This window comes from Papaver somniferum, unplaced genomic scaffold (genome assembly GCF_003573695.1).
Source record: "Papaver somniferum cultivar HN1 unplaced genomic scaffold, ASM357369v1 unplaced-scaffold_118, whole genome shotgun sequence".
Classification (NCBI taxonomy): domain Eukaryota; kingdom Viridiplantae; phylum Streptophyta; class Magnoliopsida; order Ranunculales; family Papaveraceae; genus Papaver; species Papaver somniferum.
The window spans coordinates 8,765,452-8,787,045 of NW_020620825.1; the positions used below are offsets into that span (position 1 = coordinate 8,765,452).

The following is a 21,594-nucleotide window of genomic DNA, read 5'->3' on the forward strand; positions in this document are numbered from 1 at the left end:
GATTATTGTGAGGTGATTGATATTTCTAGGCTGTTCTTCAGGAATATAAGTCTGGCATACCAATTGGTTCATGTTCACCTTGATTTATCAAAATACGAAAAAAAAACTCGTAGGTATTTTTGTGGGAGACAGATTTATCCATTCATGTAGACTTTTCTGCGTGATACAGATTTGTTTATTAAAGTCTTCGACTTTGGGTCATCGCAATTCTTAGTTGTGGGTGAGATCAGCTAAGGGAATCAAGTGCGTGGTATCCTGCTAGGATCAGAGATGTAAGGAGCGCAACTATACCTTGGATCAGTATGAGATTGACTGGGGTTCAACTACAGTCCAGACCGAAGTTAGTTTATAGTAGACTAGTGTCTGTAGCGTCTTAATACAGTGTGTTCAATCTAGACCAAGTCACGGGGGTTTTCTGCATTTGCAGTTTACTCGTTAACAAAACTTCTGGTATCTGTGTTATTTCTTTTCCGCATTATATTTTGTTATGTAATTGAAATATCACAGGTTGTGCGTTGTATCGATCAATTGGTAAATCCAACCTTTGGTTGTTGATTTAAATTGATTGATCCTTGAACATTGGTCTTTGGTACCGTTCAAGTTAATTTCTCTTGTATTCAATTAGACTCGCAGATTGCTATTAAGATTGAGTCTGACTGTCTAGTTAATTCTCTTAAAAGTATATTGGAGTTATTCCATACAGATTGCTAACCAAAATATTGGGTGAGGCTGTTATACCCCCACTTTTTCAAAATATATAGACAATAATAAATAAAAGAGATGTTCAAGGAATCCTTCGCCGTTACCAAGCGTTAACAGGATTAGAATACTTATCTATCTTCCATTAGAACCATTCATCATCAACCGTAGGATAACATATACGCTTAGCTATCCCCGAAACTCCTTGTATCACCGGATAATAGGTACGCTTATTCACCGGATTCTATCCAACTGAGCCTGCTTGAGATACGCTTACAAGTTGTAACTCGATCGAATGCTTTAGGGTTTGTGAATTTAGGTTTGATTCCAGCAGTTAAACTCAGTACGCTCGGTTCACTTACTGGTGTTGTTTCCACACACGATTTCTTTAAAGAATCCCTATGTAAGGTCTCATATTTTCTACTTGTGTAGGAGATTCACGACAATTACGGATCGCTCAACTCTCTACTAGCAATAGAATGATCAATAAACTAATCTAGTTGTGCACCCAAATCAATCTAAGAATCAATCATAAACCCTAGATATAATGAAAACAAACAATGATGATAAGAACTTCAAATAGATTTGTATTACTAATAAAGCTTCACGCTTAGAACATTGAATTCATCCTTAATCAACAAAGGATTTAGCTACTCATATTACAAAGAAGATGAATAATGGTGGTTTCCCCCTAAAGGGGTAAACCCTACGTTCTGATGTAAACGTAAACCATAGCTTGTGATATGAGATGATGATCTTATTTGGAAGGCCTAATACCTATTTATATAGGTTTACAATTCTTGTCCTTCAAGTATCCTAGTCGGTTCCGAAAACCGACCTAAGAAGTAGTAAATAAAGACCCTAAAAACAGTTTGGGAATTTTAGACTTCATGGTTTACATACCGGTTTGAGAACGGAAATTTTGTAACAAAATCCAGGGAAATTATTTTGCATGCAAACTGATATTTCAGTTACTCCCGTTTGCATACTGGTTTTTCTTCGGTATTCGATAAAAAGCTTGTTTTCCTCGCAACTTCTTCGTCCAAAATCGGAATGACCTCATTCTTTTTGCATTCTTTTTCTATTTCAATTATCTTCAATATGGTGATGATAAATCCTGAATTTGAATGAGTTAAGCTTGGTCTTTGGCCTCTCTCTTGATTTTGAGCGTCTTGCTTCTTTTCGTCGCACTTCTTCAACTTCTCTTGGACTTGGGCACTTGGATACTTGGAATACTTCTCTTCTTAGATCTTTTTAGCAAATTGTATCTCCATTTTGGATGATTCACCTAATAGAGACACATAAAAGAAAACAAGAGTAATAATACGAAAATATGCAAGAGTAATAGCTTAAACAAGTATGGAATTGACATTAAAATCATATGAATTATGCACTAATCAGATTTCCTCTTTGGAGCAGTGGGCCCACGAGTGCTAAAAAACTAAAATTGATCCTCCCATCATCCAAATCAATCGTATTTCATCAACTTATGCTCTCCAAACGATGCTCTGTCATATTGCCAGGACCACCACCTCAGTCATTGCTCGTTAAACGACTACATGACATCGTTAGAGCGTGGATCAGGATTCTGGTAAAAATTTCTAATGACTAATTTCAATTACTTATTTCCTTTATAATTGGTAAAGCCACCATCCAGTGCGTACTGAGGAACATGATTGTTCCTCACTAAGCATGGGACTTAATATTGATGGTGGATTTTTGACGAAGGGTAAAATTGTAAAATTGTAGTTTTGTATATCCCTTACACGACTTCAGACGAATATATGAAATTCATATTTTGTAATTTATACATGAAATCTCTTGTTACGATGATCTCTGACTGATCACTCTCTACAACTAAAATCTCACTTCCTACATGTTGTGTATATTGTTGTTGTAAGAGTCGTCCTCCATAAACCTAGGTTTCTTAGAGAAACATAAATAGGTTATGACTTTGAAGATTTTACCTGGGATTTGTGAATCCCTATCATACTATCTTTTACCTGCTAGATCTTTGTTATCTGGAAACTTATCTTTATCATTGTATTTCTTGTCTATTTTAAAGGTTCGTCTCTTCTGTTAAACAACCATTCAAGAAATATCGATTGAGGAATAAGATTGATAAAACTACAAGGAGTTCTTCGTCTCTAAACTTTGTTAGTTTCGCAAGATTACGATCTAAATTTGTTTCAGATAGATCTTGTGAGGTAGAATCAACTAGGCATCTCAATAGATTTTGAAGAGATTGATCCCTAATTGTTTAAGGTTTTCCAGATATATTTTTTACATGGAGATCCCTCAAAGTAAATATATTTCCCTTACCTTGATTGAAAAATATCTAAAGGAAATCAAATATGTGTAATGTTGGAAAGTTGGAGGAAGGATAGCAGTAGTCTCCACGAAGGACTGTGGAGCAACTCTTAGGCCTGTAAAGGATGTCAGGTAGGGGAATTAAGTGCGCAGGGTCTTGCGAGATCCAAGAGATTTAAGGAGCACAACTATAGCTAAATAACTTAAAGGATATATTCGGTCTTAGCTAAATTCCAGTATGACATCTGATACTATGCTAGGGTCTCACTGTCTCAGTATGGCGTTCAAACTAGACGAGGTCCCAGAGGTTTTCTGCTAGATTGTAGTTTTCCTTGTTAAAAAAATTTCTGGTGACTTTGTTATTTTTTTCCGCATTATATTGTTCACAAGTAGTACAATAATCAACCTAGATAGCTTTTATCTTGATAGTAAAGATCTTACAAGACTTTCTTTTGTTGAGTTCAGATCTTGAAATATAGATCATACAAGACTTTATCTTGGTTGAATTCAGATCTTAAAGGTCCAAGTACATATTAGGTTGACCTTTTGATACGATCAGGAACAAGGATCATGTTTGTCAAGATCTAAAAGCATTGATTGTACAAGGATTATCTATACAAGTTCACGAACAAAAAACTTGGTGGTGTACTAGGTACCCTCTTCTTTTTGCATATTAGCATCATATTTTCTCTAATTTTATAAAATCTTTCATTTTGGATGAAACTCTCAACCCCATACCGTTTGTTCTAATATATATTTAAAAGATTTTGGAATATTCTTCCACGACTAATAGGTGTCTTGCAAAATTCCCATAAATACATTAAAAATCCTTAAACTCTCCGCGACTAACCCCACTAATAGCCTTGTGATTGGATGAGTTTATTAGGGAAATTAAGTGATAAAAATTAGCAACAAAATTTACTACACATTTGGGCCGAGACTACAAGTTAAGATCTAAGACCGTGTTTGATACCAGGAAAAGAAAATAATGGAAGGAAAGTGAATTCCATGGAAACATTTTCCATGTAACTCCTACGAATTAAGTTAAAAGCATATTTTAGACTCCGCTTTCTATTAAATAGGCTCGGAATTCTATGAAATTAGATTGGTCGTCAAATGAGGTACAACATGACATTTCCATAAAAAAAAAGATAATTCCATAGAATTAGATGTTCAAACACAACCCAAGGGTCACTATGTATAAGTCCACTCTAAATTTAAGATAATCGAATGCCATAACATTTCGTGGATTCATATGCAACCCGAGGTAAAAAAAAAACTATCATTTCCCCCGCCAACATCTCTATCTAACCCCCATTTTCATAGCAAAATGTATTTCCACTACTCGAGTATATTCTCTCTTCGTTAAAAAAGATGTACGTTCATGGAAAAAAAAGTCAAAAATTCTAGAAGCACATACTCTGAACGCATCGAACTTGCATAGTTTAACTGAACAGTTTCTAGCGACAACCTTTTTACTCGTTCTTCTTTTTTTCCAATAAAACCATCACCAATAACCTTTCTAAGTTATGGTCCATTTTGATCGCATCTGAATAGATTTCTTCGTTATTTCTTGTTTTTTAGGTTAGTTAGTAGTCTTAACTTAGTTGTTAATATGTTTCATTCTTATCTACACCATTATGGTGGTTTTATCTACTCTTTTGAGGTTTAGCTTCGTTTCAATGGCGGTTCTTGGTTCGTAGGTTGAGTTTTAAGATCAATAGTGATGCTCTCCAGTGACGTAACATTCATCTATGTTGTCTCCGGCGATGAAATCTTCGTCACCAATTTTTGCGGCGACGAAATCTTCATCGGTGATTTTTTGACGACGAAAGCCTTATCATTAGTTACAAGAATTTTGAGCAAATCACTCATATTTTGAGAACACATCTTTTTAAAGAAGAAAAACAAACTTAATGGTTGGAATTTAATTCCGAGAAAAACCATTCTTCCGCCGATTTAATCGGATTTTATCTATATTTATATTTATCTTACTTCGGTAATCCTTCTCTTTATCTTGTCGGATTTCTCGATATTATACTTATACGGTATGTTCTTGTTACTTTGTATCCTCTTATTTTCCATCTTAAACTCTTGTTACTTTGCCCGGTTTTGAAATTGTGCTTGTGCTAAAAGCAAGGCCGGTCCTGCCATACAAGCAATGAAAGCCTTGCTTGGGGCCACAAATACAAAGAGGCCTCAAAAATTTTGTTTTGTTTGCCGTAGTGAATGTAGTTGCTGGTTGATCAATGACAACCAATCAAGGCAGTTGTCTAAGCCAACATAATCATTTACGATATATTTGAGTCTTGGCATAATAAGATACAGATTGGTGTAAAGTTAAAAAAGTACCTTAGAGTGATACCTTGTTATGCCATATGCTTACAGACCTATAATTAGGTCTATATATACCTTTTCTAAGGTAGTTGGTGTTGATAACAGATAAGGAATGAAAAAGTTTCTGGCTTTTCTTCAATTATTTTACCAATAATTTTACCATTGTATTATACTCGGAACAATTTCGTGTTGGAAAGTTTTATACTCTGAAGTTTTATACTCGGAACAATGATGTCATTTTTCAATAATTTTACCACTGTATTATAGTGACATTAACTCCTATTTACTTGTTTTATTTGTTCATCACTCGTATACTCGTGAAAGGTCTCGAATCAGTCAATGTGTGAGTTGAGAAATTGACATGAATAACATAAAGTTGCATGTATATTAGAGTTTTGGGACTAAACAGTAATTTAAATTTTCATGTAATCTTTTTTTTTAAGAAAAACCTTTAACATAACTGAAATAGCTAAATAAACTATAAATGAATAAATAGGACCGGCTCTGGCTAAAAGGTGCTATAATTTCTTTTTTTTTTTCCTCTTGTTTGTTCTGTTTTCCTATAAAATATACAATAAATTAACAGCTCCAAATCAGTGACATAATCTCCAGTTAAGTACTTCTTGATCTTTCTACATGCTTCGACAGTTGTCACACCACATTATGACTATCTCACCAGTTGATAATTTTTTTCCTGTCAGTGTCGATTCGAGTACACAATGAACGAGGTTATCATGAATTCCCATTTCTGCACCGTTGTGGAATGTGGATGCTGGATAGTAGTCCTGGAATTGGCATCTTCATTTTGGTAACCAATTAATAATACAAATGCATATGTATATGGATAAAAGAAAAACACAATGATTCTTTCTATGTGCAACTAAAGTCACTCAAGGTCAACATCATGCATTATCGTCAGTATTATTGATCAATAACAAGCAGAAACCTAACGGTCAAAGCAAATAAGTCATTTACCATGTTCACTCAAAGGCTCGCAACAGGCCAGGCTTACCTAACAACCATGATACTCATAGACGTCCGGGAGGACCAATTAGTTTGCATAGTATGTAATTCATCACATGCGTCGAGAGCACAATGGGAGGAGATCAACTAGGGATCCAGTATTGTGGGGACAGTCAGATTTTGACTTGGCATAAACTAATCATGGCTTCTACACATCACATGTAAAGGAAACGACTCTATCAATTTTTTGAATATAGTATCGACGATCAGACACACAGGAGCAGTTCTCTTCACAAATGAGGAGTTTACTTATTGCTAGTTGTAGGCTTCTTTCTCTCTTTTATCAAGGAGGGGTATATGTGATGCATTACTAATTAGTCAATAGGCGCTGATGAAGAGATAAGAGTTCTTATTTGGGAGTATTGGGGATATGTCCCAAAATCGATTTTCATTTTGGAGATAAGTCCAGAATTCTAGTTTTTGGGAATATATCTCAATCGTCCAAAATTCCATCCAAAACCGTAGTCAATATTTGCACACACTTGGGATCACATATGCGAATTAAAAGACAAACATACGGTATGCTAACATATTTATAAGGTTCATGAACGTATTTAAACGAAAAAATCTCGAAAAAAATTAGAGAGAAAGCTCAGAGTCTCAGACACATTTACAATAAATTGACTATTTAACGATTCCTTGACGGAAACCATTACTTTGAGGCATATTCCCAAAAATTGAAATCCTGGGATATATTCTCAAAATGACAGTCGATTTTGGGACATATTCCCAATTTTCCCTCCTTATTTTGCTAGAGTCCAAGTCATCCGTTGGATCGATTCTTTACAAATTTGGGCTGCATAACTTTGAAAGATTCTATCAATTAAAAAGACATTTGTATATCGAGATAAAATTAGTTAAGACAATTATACTCGTTGTAAGAAGCTTCCTAATGGGAAATCAATATTAGCAAATCAGAAATAAAATAAACCAGATCAACAAGAACAAAGTATACCAAAAGTGAGATTCCCAAAAAGATTTTTTTGTTTTTTTTTCTGATTTGGTGCGGGTATATTCAAAATGAGTATTCTTAAAAGAAGAAAAGACAAATTCGATATCTTTTAAAAAACGGTTAATTGGTTTTTGGTACATACATTTTGTCAAATGTTAGTGTTTGGTCTAATATTTGTCCAAATTAGTTGTTGGTACTTGGAAAAGACGTTGACCAACGTTGACTTGTTAAATGATGACGTGTATAACTTTTTAATTAATTAAATAGTTTAAATAATAAAATATCTTTAACTTTACTAACAATGACCTAACAAGTCCTTAACTTCTGTTAGGTGCCCAACTAAAACCTACGAGTGCTATACTGACTTTTTGCTATTTGGATCATTCCATCCTATCTCTTCTTCTTCCCTATCACGACCAATCTAACCAACGCGTCTTTTACACAGAGAAAATTTTGCAGAGATGAAACGGGAAAGAGAAAGATTTCACAGAGCCGGTACATGCATCTGAATTTGGATCTCAAAATTACCGATAACCCAACTTCATTTGAGTTCCTCTCTCTCTGGATCTCCATACATAAATCTTAATTCCAACGATATATGAATCCTAATTAATCTAACTATCTATGATCATTTGATTAATGATTTTTTTTGTTAATTTTGGTTTCTAATACAAGAGGGGATGATTCTGTATAGTCTATTAGCACACTTATCTATCAATTTTATGTTCTTTGTTGATGTGGTGATCATGGAGCATGCAATACAGGGAACTTAATAAAGAGATTGAATGATGGCGAATCAAGGCTCAAGTTTGACAGATCGAAAAATTAAAGATGATAATGGCCTTGAGAAGTTCCGGGTAGACTAATTTTTGAAATTTCTCTTTAAGAATTGTGTTTTCTGTATAATTAGGTTTTGATTGAGATTTCTAGAATGGTTTGTTTCAGATTTTTATGTTGATCTTATTTTTGATATGTTCATTTATGGGGATTTTATCATGTTAACAAATTGGGATCTTTGTCTCGGTGATTTTCATTTTTTTTTTTGAAACTGAATCTGTCTTGATGATTTTGAAACTGGGTAGGGTTCTTCATTTTAGGAAGATGTTCTTCGATTTTATTAAGGTGGACATGTGAGTTTCACGTGTTAACGATACTGTTAACAGGATTAAGTAATTAATTGTTTTTCTTTTCAAATATAATTACTAAACTGAAGTTAAAATTTAACATAATCAATGCTGTTCAACGTCTTTTCCAAGTACCAACCACTAAGTTGGAATAATGTTAGACCAAACACTAATATTGGACAAAATGTAAGTATCAAACACCAATTAACCCTTTAAAAAAACCTTTTTTTCTTCTCTGGCGATAAGGTCAAGCGAAAGTCAAATGAAAAGTCAAAAATTGTCAACCTTTTTTCTTCCATCAAATTTGTTGATTTCATCTATTTAATCTTGTTCAAATCTTATCTTCTAGTTCTTCTTTATCCGAATCTCTGTTCGATTGTTTTTTTTTTTTATGTTTTAAATTTGTCTGTTTTTCCCTCTTTTCTTTGCCCTAATTTGTTATTTGTCACTTTTCTTTCTTTATTGTTTCTTTATCTTTATTGATTCTGTTTGTCTCTCTTTAATGGCAGCTCATCTTCAGTAATCTTCCTTTGGCCACGAATCAGTGTTTCAACTATGTCTTATTACATCAGTATCAATTTTTTGAGTTGGATTCTCATCAGTTGGCATCATCCTAGTTGGCTTCTTATCTCTGCAATGGTGCATCGGGTTCTCTTACAAATAACTATTACTTGGATATATCATATTGGACCTAAAATTTCTCCTCACGGGTATGTTTATTCAGCAGCTCTTCAAGATAACTTCTCTTGTTATACCTTCTCTGATTATAACACATATCAACTTTATACCTATACTCAGCAAACCTATGTTTATTATTACCTGACACATACTTATGATTTTGATTATAAATTGCCATACTTTCATCTTATGTTCAACACAATCCTATGTTTAGTTTCTTTTATCTTAATGGCTAGACCTCATCATAGTCATATTACTCAACAAATGGAAGAAACTTCTTTAAGTGAGGAACTTATTCATAGAAGAGTTATATCTCATTCTGACACTGCAATCTTTACTGGTATTAGAGAATGGAGATTTTGTTTGGATGGAAAATTATATGCACTAGGTATTATGATATGGCAGGATGCTGAAAAGGATGCAAGATCTATTTGGCCTCATCTTCGAAGGAATGATCATTGGTATTTCAAGTTAGGTCCCTAGATCCTAATATCTTTAGTATCAAGTTTCATAATGCTTCTGATAAGGATTCAATTTTGTATGGAGGTGCTTGGAATTTTGATATTCTCTTGCTTGTGCTTAAAGATTGGAACTTAAATCTAGACTATCATAATTTGGATTTCATTATCTCTTTACTGGATTGAGTTCAAGAATCTGCTTCCTGAGTTTACCTATCCTGAGATTCTTAGACTTCTTGGAAATATTGTATGTGATACTAGACTTGTAGAACCTGATGGCATTAACCCTCATACTTCCAATAAATACAGAGCTTTAGTTATGATAGATGTGATAACTCCTTTAATCAATGGTATTTATGCTGCAAATGCTGCTGGTATTACCAGATGGGTGGGTTATTTTTATGAAAAACAGCCTTATCGTCTTTGTCAGGCTTGCAAAGTAGCTGATCATTTTGATGCTAATTTTGAACTAATGAAAAATCAGAGACTAGCTACAGAAGAAACTGTTCATAATTTTGGGTTTGCTGAAACTATTCTTCCACAAGCTCGGAATCCTCAAGAAGAAGCTCAGTTATTTCTGCAACATGGTTCTAATCGTCGTTCAAGACTTAGACAACCAAATCAGATTCATCAACGACCTCTTGATGGAATGCGTATCTCTTATTTTACTGCTACGGATAATGATTATGCTTCGTCTTCCTCTACTGTTTCCCAGTATGAATCTTCTTCTCGTTTTCCGTGTGTTATGGATAACAATAACAGTCAGAAGAAAAGAACTAGGCAGTGTCCTACTTTGGTTATTGTTAGTGAATCTCCTACCACTGATATGGCGTATGAGCCTGTTGAAAGTCAGGAGTCAAGTTCTGAACCTAATGTATGGGACATAGCTGTTGAGGCTTACCAGACTCAGAACAACACTGATGCTTGGACTCAGGTTACTATTTCCTCTCTTTTTTCAAATTTTAATTATTTCAATCTTATTATCTTCTTGTTTTACTTTTTACTTGTTCTTTTTGGTATCTTTGTTATGAAATTTTTTTCTTGGAACTGTCAGGGTTTTCATAATCCTCATACTAGAGATTATTTTCGGTTTTGCATATCTCAGTATGATCATGATATTTTTTTTCTTTCTGAAACTAAAACTCAAAATAATAAAATGCATTTGTATTTATCTCATACGAAGTATCCTAATTATTGGTATGCTCCTTCTATTGGTTTTTCGGGAGGAATTGCTTTTGCTTAGAAAAATGGTATTGACCTTCATATAATGCATACTACTCATAATACCATTCATGCCATCATCAATTCTCATAACCACATGCCTGACATGTTTCTTACCTGTATGTATGGTGGTGATAACAACTCAGTTACAAATCATGATCAGTGGCAATACTTATTAGACATGAACCATGTTGTTGATGTACCGTGGATTTTAATAGGGGACTTGAATTTTACTATGCATGATTCAGAAACTCAGAGTACTCACCCTTCTGCTCATTATCACTCTAGACAGATTAGAAATATTGTCAACCAACTGGGCCTTATTGATCTTGGTTATTCTGGATCGACGACTACTTGGTCTAATCATAGGAATGGGTGCTGATTTTACGTATGTCAGATTAGATAGAGCTTTAGTTAATTCCGAGTGGATTAATCATTTCACTTCATCTCATTTGTAACATATAGCTCCTCTTGCATCTGATCATAGTCCCATTTTGTTGCATACTACATCTGAATTAGGTAGACATTCGCCTTTCAAACTGGATAGATGTTGTTTTAAAGTTGCTTCTTGTTCCGATACTATTCACACAAGATGGAATCAATATTTTCGAGGGTCTCCTGCTTATCAATTTTCTAGTAAACTCAAGCATACTAGGATTGTACTTCAAAAATGGAAAAGGCTCTCCTTTGGTAACATTGAGTCTCAGATACATTCTCTTCATCAACAACTTCAACACTGCTATGATAATAATATGACTACTAACAATAGTGAAGTGCAGCGTTTAAATTCTTATCTTCAACAGTGGCTTTCTATTCAAAAGGACTACTATATGCAGTTAGCTGGTTCTCATTTACATGAAGCTGACAGGAATACCAATTAATTTCACAGTAAAGTCAATTAAAACAAAAGGCAATCTCAAATTCAAGATATTCAAGGTCCGTTGGGCATCTGGTATGATTCTAGACCTGAGATTGAAGATATCTTCCTGAAAAACTTTTCTTCCATCACCACTACTACTCAACCTGCTCCTAATATGGATATTCTCAATAATTTTTCACCTTGTATTTCAGATGATGAAAATTTATTTCTTATTCATATTCCAGATGATACAGAAATTAAAGAAGTTGTTTTCAAGATTAAACCTTGGGCTTCTCCGGGTAATGATGGTTTTCAAGCTGCATTTTACCAGAATTGCTGGGATACTGTCGGTGCTGAGGTAATTTCCATGGTCCAACATTTTTCCAATACCAAATATGTTTTGAAGGATATTAATCATACATATCAAGTCGTTATCCATAAAACTTCTTATCCCCAAACCCCAGCTGATTACAGACCTACCAGTCTCTGTAATGTTAGTTATAAAATCATTTCAAATTTTTTAGCTAATCGATTAAAAACCATGTTACCTAAGATCATTTCCCCTACCCAAACTGCCTATGTCCCTGGTAGACACATCTATGATAATGTCATCATAGCATAAGAGATTTTACATTTCATGAAAACGAAAAAGAACAAGGATGCTTTGGTTGGTCTCAAATTAGATATGGCTAAGGCATTCGATAGACTAAAATGACCTTTTTTATTATCTATTCTTCGACACCTGGGTTTTCATTCAGATTGGATTTCTATGATTCAACAATGTATTTCTACGACTAGTGTTTCATTACTCATCAATGACTGTCCAAGTTCTATATTTGCTCATTCAAGAGGGATTCGTCAAGGGGACCCCTTGTCCCCTTATTTATTTATTTTTGTTATGGAAGCTTTGTATAGACTCATTCAAAAACATGTTAATGAAGGTCAGCTGAAAGGTATCAAACTAACGAAACATTGTCTTGAAATTAATCATCTGTTTTTTGCAGATGATTGCTTGTTGTTTTTCCAAGATACTCCAGATCATATGAGACATCTACAATCTATTCTCCACATCTTTGGTAAGGCTTCAGGTCAGGTCATTAATATGCAGAAGTCAAACATCTTTTTCAGTAAACATACTTATCCTTCTCATCGAAACAATATTAACAATATTCTGCAGCTGAAACAAATGGGTATAGGAGAAAAGTACTTGGGTATTCCTTTACTTATGCACAGATCTCGGCATAAAAATTGTCAAGGCATTTTAGATAACATGAGTAACAGGCTTCAAGGATGGCAGAGTAAATTAGTCAATCAAGAAGCAAGAACTACTCAGATAAATTCTGTTCTTAGTACCATGGGTATGTACCAAATGCATCTTTTGAAGCTACCTGACACTGCAATTCATCAAATGGATAAAGTGCAAAGACAATACTGGTGGAACAATTTCGATAATCATAAATCTCCTAGAACTATATTTTGGGATAAAATTTCTCTTCCTAAACGTGATGGAGGTTTAGGTTTGAAGAATCTAAAGCATTACAATTCAGCATTTCTTGCTAAACTGGCCTGGAATTTACTTCATAACCAACAAACTCTGTCGGCTCAGGTGTTAAAAGGTAAATACTTCCCTTTTCATGATTTGAAGTTTCATCCTCCTCCTTCAGATAAAAATACAAGTTGGGTTTGGCAGAGTATTTCTCATGGGCTTCGAATTATGCTTGATAATGCTAGATGGCAGGTGGGTAATGGTCGTGATATAAATATTTGGACTCATAACTGGATTCCAAATTTATCCAACCCTTTACATCACTGGAATGATCTGCATTTGAGTGATTATCAATAGGTTTCTCAATTGATTGATCTTAATACAAATCAGTGGAATATTTCTTTGTTAAGGCAGCTTTTACTACTTCTCAAGTGGACTCTATTCTTACAATACCTCTTCAATTGGATCAGAAGGATAGTTTAATTTGGCCTTTCACTCCAGCTGGAATCTTTACTACCAGGTATTCCTATTCTCTGCTTTCCACTCATCAATCAAGTAATTCGACAGCTCTGTCTTCTAGGTTCTGGTTAAAATTTTGGAAAGCTAATATCCCATACAAGCTTCAGATTTTTATGTGGAAGATTTTTCTGAATTGTCTTTCTACCAAGAAGAAGTTGTTTCATGCTACTGCAGCTACTTCTCTGGATTGTGTCCTTTGCAACACTCATAAGATTGAAGACTTAGATCATCTTTTGGTTCACTGTCTTTTCTCAGCAGCCATTTGGAGATACTTTCTGCCACAAGTTTATCAGAATTTGAATTCTCATCAGTCGTTTCTCTCTTGGGTTCAAACTTGGCAATCATCAGACTCATACATTAGCATTTATCATTATACTCAGATCATCCATATCATTGCATGCATCTTGCATTCCATTTGGAAACACAGATGTTAAGTCATTTTTAATAATGCATCTCCTAATCTTAATACAATCATACATAGTATCTCTGCATATACACAACAACATCATCTGACTGCATCCGTAACTATAATTTCTTCTATTAGAAGTAATGTTCACATGCATTTACCTTGGCAAGCTCCTCCTGTTAATTACTTGAAGATTAATGTAGATGCTTCGTTTCATCCCAACTTTTATTTAGCTGGAATTGGTTTTAATCCGGGATCATGCAGGGCGCTTCTTGGCCGCTAAGGGAACGGTAAGCAGAACACAACATGCCAATCAAGCAAAGGCCTAGGCGCTGTTGGAAGAAATGTACATGGCTCTTGCTAATGGATGGAATCATGTTATCTTTGAGTCTGATAACCTAAGTATCTGTAAGTTTCTTCAGCAACAACTTCCTTCTCCTTATCAAAGCTTACCTCTTCTTACCAAATGTGTAAACCTATGTAATATTAATCCTTTTTGGTCGTGTGTTTATGTGAACAGAGGTTGTAATCAATCAGCTATTGCCTTGGAAAAAGCTGTTAGAAAGTACCGTCTTAATGAGGAATGGTGGTCTGATTTAACTACTCATTTAGACAAAGATGTAACTGCTATTTCTGTTTAATAAATAAGTCTTTTGGTTCAAAAAAAAAGAAAAGAAAAGATAATTGGTGCTGACATATCAAAACTGAGGATTCTGGTGATGCCATCTCGGGCATGTTTATACTTTAGGCGCTCCTGTCAGAGTTTCCCCGTGGTTAGAGAGATTTAGTCCTAGGCTGAGCGTACCATTTTCCTCGGCCATCACACAACTGTGGCAAGTTGGGTTGAGCAAACCAGTGTGATCTAGCGGATATAGTCCAACCACACAACTGTTGCAAGTTGGGTTGAGCAACCAGTGTGATATAGCGGATTTAGTCCAATCATAATCAAGTTCCTTATTTGTTACATAAGAAGGGATAAAACAACCAAGTGTCATTAAGGTTGCACACGGTGCGGTTCGGTGCGGTTATGGGTAAAACCGTTCACCTAACCGTACATACAACGGTTTTCAATTTCAAAACCGTAACCGAATTGTGTTGGCACGGTTCAGTTTTAAAACCGATCTGAGTTGGCTCGGTTATTTTTAACGGTTATACGGTTCTCATCGATTCCACCTGGATTAAAAGAAAAAATAAAATAAAATACCTTCAATTTCCCTTCAATTAGATAAAAAATCAATCCTGTAACTCTATATGATGGTTCATTCCAAGACTTAATAGTTCAAATTTCATAACTAATGGACTCTTAAAAGATCTAATTAAACTACAATAGCTTGAATTAGGAGAAGTTTACAATCCATTGTTGGCATGTCTTGACTATGGTCAATTTCATCAACACACAATTATAGAGATACAAATTGAACCTTCAAAAATTCACTCATATAACATCTGTAAAACCCATGTTAAATAAAGTTGAATCTAACCATAAAGATTAGAAATTAAAAAAAATAGTTAGTTTTTTAAGAACCCTAAAATTAATAAACAAAATAATCTTCAATCTTTCAAGGTGGTGTTGCTGGTGCCGGTGATGCAGCAGGTGGTGGTGCTTTTAATGGTGGTGTAGTAGGTGTTGGTGATGTTGCATGTGGTGTTGGTTGAAAAACAGAAACGAGAAGAAGTATTCAAAGAAGAAAAATTGGTGATTACGAGAACTGGTGATTGTGATGCTCCCGATCGAGTTGATGGTTGTGATAATGGAGAGGAGAACAAATACCGATGATTATAGAGAGGGAGAAGAGAAGAAATATCGCTGAAGAAGGAGGAGTAAGTTTTAGATTTAGGGTTGGTAAGCATATATATGCCTGTTTTGACGGCTAGGATCTAAATAGGTATATAAAAATTAACGATTCAGATTAATCAGTTATTCGGTTCGGTTAGGGTACAATTATGGGTAAAATCGTTGGCCGCACCGAATATCTAACGGTTAACAAAATTAAAACCGTGACTGACCGTTGGATCATCGGTTCGGTGCGGTTACAGTTCGGTTTGCGGTTAAGGTTTGGTTTCTTTGCAGGCATAAGTGCCATCTCAGGTTCCTTAGGTCTCTCGTCTCTCCTCTCTATGCCTGAATTCTTTCTCTTACCCTTACGTCTTTATTGTTGGGCCCTCTGTTGGAAATTAGGTCTAACCAAGACCATAGACTATATTTGGAAAGAGAAAATTAGGCGCAGGCCCCAAAAAAATAATATTCTTATTGTCAGGTCCATAATTAATTTTAGATACCGTGACACCCAAAATTATCCGAAATTATTAAGAATCAATACATAAATCGTTATGCATACTATTTTTTCAGGCATAACTCGTTATGCATACTATTTTTTCAGGAGTATAATTGTAAAGCAAACTTGAATATAACATATCTAAAAATCCGCGCCTTGAAATTTAACAAATTTTATCTCTTTAGAAAGCTCTTAAAGAGAGCTACGCAACGAGCACAAACAACAATATCAAATTTTTGTTTTTCACGAAAGAAAATGGAGGTGATCATCATTTTAGGGAAAAATTTCGAAAACTGCCTACATATTCGTTATGCAGCCTCCAAAAAAGATGCATAACACGTTATGCAACCATTTTTTTTTCATGCATCAATATGCAACCACTAAAACGCTGTATATATCTGAATTCAACAGAAAAAACAAACGCATAATGAATTATGCAACCATTTTCTCGACTGCATAACAAGTTATGCATCTATAACATGTTATGTAGCCATTGTTTTGGTTGATTTTAGTGTGTATAGATAAAATTGATGCATAATGCATTATGCAGCCATATTTTTGGATGCATAACAGGTTATGCATCCATTTTCATGACTGCATAACATATTATGCATATATAATTGTAGGTGCATGACAAGTTATACAGTTTTTGTTTTTGTTGGTTTCCTAGTAACAAAAATATTGATGCATAACGTGTTATGCAACTGTTTTCTGGACTGCATAACAAGTTATGCATTAACTTTTGTAGATGCATAACATGCAATGCGGTTATGAAAATGTCTGCATAACCTCTTATGCAAACATTTTCTCGAACACCACATGTAGGTTACACCAAACTTTTCCTCACTCTTTAGCATCGGTGACAGTAAAGCTCGAACATCACAATTACACCAAACTACCATATACTCGGTATTTCTTCTTTCTTCTTGTTTGATAATTTGATTGGATACACGTATGTAATGCTTCATTTAATTCACATAACATGAATTCCGTATGACAAATACATCGAATTAGTTCATCAAATATTCTTAATTTGCAGAGGCGTGTTCACCCCATCACAAACAAATCTACTTCCCACTTTATAACTCCCTTTTCACCTCCACCGGCACCACATTTATTCGTGAATATGTTAGTCGCGCAAACAGTAAGCTGTTTCGTCGGCACCACATAAATTTATGTAAGCTGGTTAGCTTCATTTGTGCTCTACAGATTGGAGTATATAAACATCTTACACAAGTTATTGTTTCAGCGAAAAACTAACCGAATAAAGTTAACAGTGGGTCAATATTTCACTCTTGTCTTGCATTTCCACAAACAATAAAGTTTCAACTTCCATCACTTTGAAAATTCCCTCAAATTAAGTATCAATTTTTCGTGTGAATTGATTGGGAAAATAAGAAGCATTGGAATCAAATTTGAAGGCTTCGTAGATGTGCTTCCTTCCAGTTTCACTCACATCATTACGCTTTTGTTTAGCCAAAACTCGACGGATATGCTGTTGAGCTCTCTTATCCTTTATTAAATTGGAATCCAATTGGTACTGTTCCAATGGAAATCGAAACACAAAGTAACGGAACAATCTAAATTGGAGAAACATATGTACCTCAAACAATGATTAGGGTAGAGATGAATGATCATAGGTGCAGGCGGTGGTTGATGCTGCTGGTTTTGGTGGTGGTGATGGTGCTGGTGGTGAAGGAATGATTACTGGAATCTAAGTAATAGAATAGGGATTTTGATTGAGACCATCGTTATTTGGTGATGCTGCTAGTTATAATGGTGGTTGGTTCCGCTTCTACGGCGGTGCTGGTGGTGCTGGCTACGATGATGATGGTGATGATGGCGCTGATGGTATGGTGTAAGGAAGAGATATTTGTTTTTCTTGTGTGGAAAAGGAATCGAAGAAGAAGAAGAACAAAAAAAAAGACTGAAACCTAATTTTATAAACTATGGGTTTGAGAGAAATTTTTTCGCCAAAATTGGGTGCGCGCCTGAACTTTTTTATCGGTGGGTTTCACAGTAACCAAAATCTTAAAAATGGGTGTGGCTGTAGTTTTCACATTTGGAAAGTGAAATAATATTAGGAAACTGGACAATACTTGGAAGGTGAACAATATTAGGAAACTGGACAATATTTGGAATGTGAACGATATTTGGAAACTTTCTTAGTTTTCTTGTTAGAGAATTTTTTATTTTTCTAGAAGGATATTTGGTTTAGGAATCTACTTAGTTTAGAGTTTTGATTGTTCTAGAAGTATCCTATGTTTAGGAGTTTAAGTTTTGTTAGTAATCTGTATAGTTATCTATTTCAGAACTCCGGATGTTTGAGCATTATAAATAGGTTGCTAATCCATGAAAAAAATGCACACCAGAATTTTTATCGTTTGAGTAATATAATTCATTTAGTTATTATCTTCTTCAAAGTCTTTGTATATCATATATATACATCTGGTACCAGAGCAGAAGATCTTAAGCTCGTGGTATAGTCTGTGGAGAAGATGACGTCTAACAGGGGGTTAGTCAATTGAGATTTATAGGGAATTTTGGAGACATTCCAAATATATTGTTAGTTGATTGGGAATCTTTGTAAATCTTTGAGAGTTTCTGTTATTGGATAGTGACTTTCTGAAAGTCTTTAGAATTCTCTGTTATTGGATAGTGACTTTCTGAAAGTTTTTAGAATTCTCTATCATGGATTTGGATTTCCAAATCAATGATTTAAGGTTATGAGAGATTTTTAGAGAATTGTAAGTGAAAATATACCATAAAAGGCTTAAAAAAAGTCTCTCCAAGATAGGTGATATTTGGAGAGACTTTAGGATATTCAAAAAAATAAAATAAAATAACTAAACAATAAAGAAATAATAATAATAAGCTATAATAAATTCAGAAAATGGGTCATTTTGACCAGGAAAGAACTATTTCTGATTCAAATAGACGAGTAAACTTTCTGCCTGGGTAAAATGGACGGGAGATACTTAAAAGTGTAACTGACAGAAACACCCTTTATATATCTTCTCTCTATTTTCTCTATGCCATCTCGTTCTCTCCGCCATATCAAAAATACGATCTATTTCTCCCCTTCTGTTTTCTCCACCACGATCATCTTGTTGCAACCGCTGAAATTAGTTTCTCCACCGTCTTCATCATCTTTATCCATCATTTTAACCGTCTTTTTCCACCGTCTACATCAACAATACCATCATCTTTGTCTACTGTTTACATCAACAATATCATCACAGTTGAAATTTAAGACTTCATTGTTGAAATTGGATTTTCGCCTTCTGCAAACACCATGTCCAGCAGCCTAATTAGGGTTTGAGCATATCAATTTCACAAAATGTCACCTAGAAATCGTAAGTTCCCAAACCCTAACTCTATTTTGAAACTGGTTTGCATCTTGTTGTTGTAACACGCCGTGTTTTTAGCATGCGCCATGGCCTAAGATGAAGCTTCATCCAAAGCTTCCGTTGGTTGGTAAGAGGTAGATTGGCTTAAGGCCAATACCGCGCTAAAATGGCGCATTGTGTTTGGCATTTGGTCAAGAGCCAAATCTCGCATCAAATGATGCATTAGGCCAATTGGGTAGGTGGCCTTGAGGTTGCAGCGTAACCATTGCCCATTACGAAAGCTATTGGCCTATAGCCAATATCAAACAATCATTGTGCATTGGGCCAGAGAGGGCTTGCCGAACGAGTGTTGCGCAATCATTATGCGCATACGCAATAATTGTGCGAATACACAATCATTACACCTAATCATTGCTCATGAATAGTAAAAGTGGGACTTGGTGAATGATTTTTCCTCTCCTAATAAAAGTTATAAAAATGTCAAGTTAACATATATATGGAGGGATAGTTGGTTGAAAGTGCATATGCGGACTATGTACCAAGTAAGCTTCATAGCTTAGACGGAAGAGTATAAACGAATCTTTAAGGCTCATTTATAGTTGAGTATCCTTGCAATCGAGTTGGTTTAAGTTTTTGTCCCTTCGTGGATGAACTACGGTCTGTGCTTGATCCCTTTAGAGTAGGGAAGGGTACGTAGGCAGCCGCAATGAGTTGGAGCATTGCCGGTCCATCACTTAGGCCCCTCATATCATTTAATCTCGGTAGATCGATGCAAGAGATGATTGTGTCCAGACGCAAGTTGCATGCCAGTCAGTGGATGCTCATACTTCCTATCAAGCCGTTCGACTTAGGCATGTACCAATGACGCATTAGGCGTGGCCTCAGAGGTAAACTACATCGATATGCAAGTTAGTGGAGCTTGCATAAGCCTAAGGAGAGTACGACATGAGCCTGATTGATGTACCCTTGGCACGAGCAAGACAAGTGCATGCTCTCAGCAATGCCGAAGCTTAGTGAAGAGGAATTCCGACGGTTTCTCAGCTAAATAAGAAATTTAGTGATGAATTTCCTACGGTGAGGCAAAGCCAGTGAAGCATGAAAACGCATTGGCCTTAACCTTATGGCCTTATACATTTTTGCGGCCAAGGGTGAGTTTGGAACGTTGTGGAAGCTAAATTAGCTGCATCATGCTCCACGAGCATGCTTGCAAAGGCGAATGAACGTGCGTTTGCCTAGATTTAAGGCCCGGATCGTAGCATCATCATGGCGCATCGGGGAAGTTATGGCCTGCGACCTCAGGCGTGCCAGGCATAATTTTCCGGTCCGTCACAAATATCCTACGTTGGGGAAAAACCAGTGATGCATGCAAGATTCATTGGCCTTGGCCCTATGGCCTTATACCCTTTAGCGAAGGGTGAGTTTGGAACGGTGTGGAAGCTAAGTTAGATGCATCATGCTCCACGAGCATGCTTGCAAGGGAAAATAAACGTGCATTGTCTAGCTTTAAGGCCCGGACCGTAACATCATCATGGCGCATTGGGGGGATTATGGCTTGCGCGCCCAGGCGTGCTAGGCGTAATTTTCCGATCCGTCACAGTTGTTATCAGAACAAGTTCCGAGATAACTCTAGGGACTGTGCGGGAATGGCTTGTCAGCGAGTATTTTCCTTGAATTGAAAATATAAAGTTGGAGAGTAGGCCAACTTTTGTGCAGGAAAGAGTTAGTAACTACATAGCTAGTTACTTTTGCGACTCGAGTTGAGCTTTTTTAAGTACTGTGAGTTTTCCTGGCCTAAGTAGCACCCCACTTATGAGTGGATATCCGGAAGACCGTCTGGGACGGTGGGTAGACAATGGGACTGATCATCCCCACACATTGGCAACTGGCCAATGGTGT

The 21,594-nt window shown here is 35.6% G+C and overlaps 1 protein-coding gene and 1 long non-coding RNA gene across 2 annotated transcripts; both read left to right on the forward strand.

Moving 5' to 3' along the window:
- The first annotated feature begins 7,710 nt into the window (after window positions 1-7,710).
- On the forward strand, window positions 7,711-9,645 carry LOC113330433. Its single transcript, XM_026577247.1, has 3 exons — window positions 7,711-8,178; window positions 8,955-9,155; window positions 9,471-9,645. The coding sequence occupies exons 1-3, from the start codon at window positions 8,153-8,155 to the stop codon at window positions 9,604-9,606; spliced, it is 363 nt and encodes a 120-aa protein (XP_026433032.1). The 5' UTR covers window positions 7,711-8,152; the 3' UTR covers window positions 9,607-9,645.
- Window positions 9,646-10,642: 997 nt separating this feature from the next.
- LOC113330434 lies at window positions 10,643-14,659 on the forward strand. Its single transcript, XR_003350288.1, has 7 exons — window positions 10,643-11,754; window positions 11,907-12,019; window positions 12,666-12,737; window positions 12,839-13,277; window positions 13,562-13,667; window positions 14,337-14,480; window positions 14,593-14,659. It is a non-coding gene; the product is annotated as an uncharacterized LOC113330434 (long non-coding RNA).
- Window positions 14,660-21,594: the final 6,935 nt, after the last annotated feature.

Coding starts and splice junctions, on each gene's coding strand:
- LOC113330433 (XM_026577247.1), top strand. CDS start 8,153: ATGATAATGGCCTTGAGAAGTTCCGG. Junction 8,179..8,954: donor ATGGCCTTGAGAAGTTCCGG/GTAGACTAATTT, acceptor CTTTAATGGCAG/CTCATCTTCAGTAATCTTCC. Junction 9,156..9,470: donor CCTAAAATTTCTCCTCACGG/GTATGTTTATTC, acceptor TACTGGTATTAG/AGAATGGAGATTTTGTTTGG.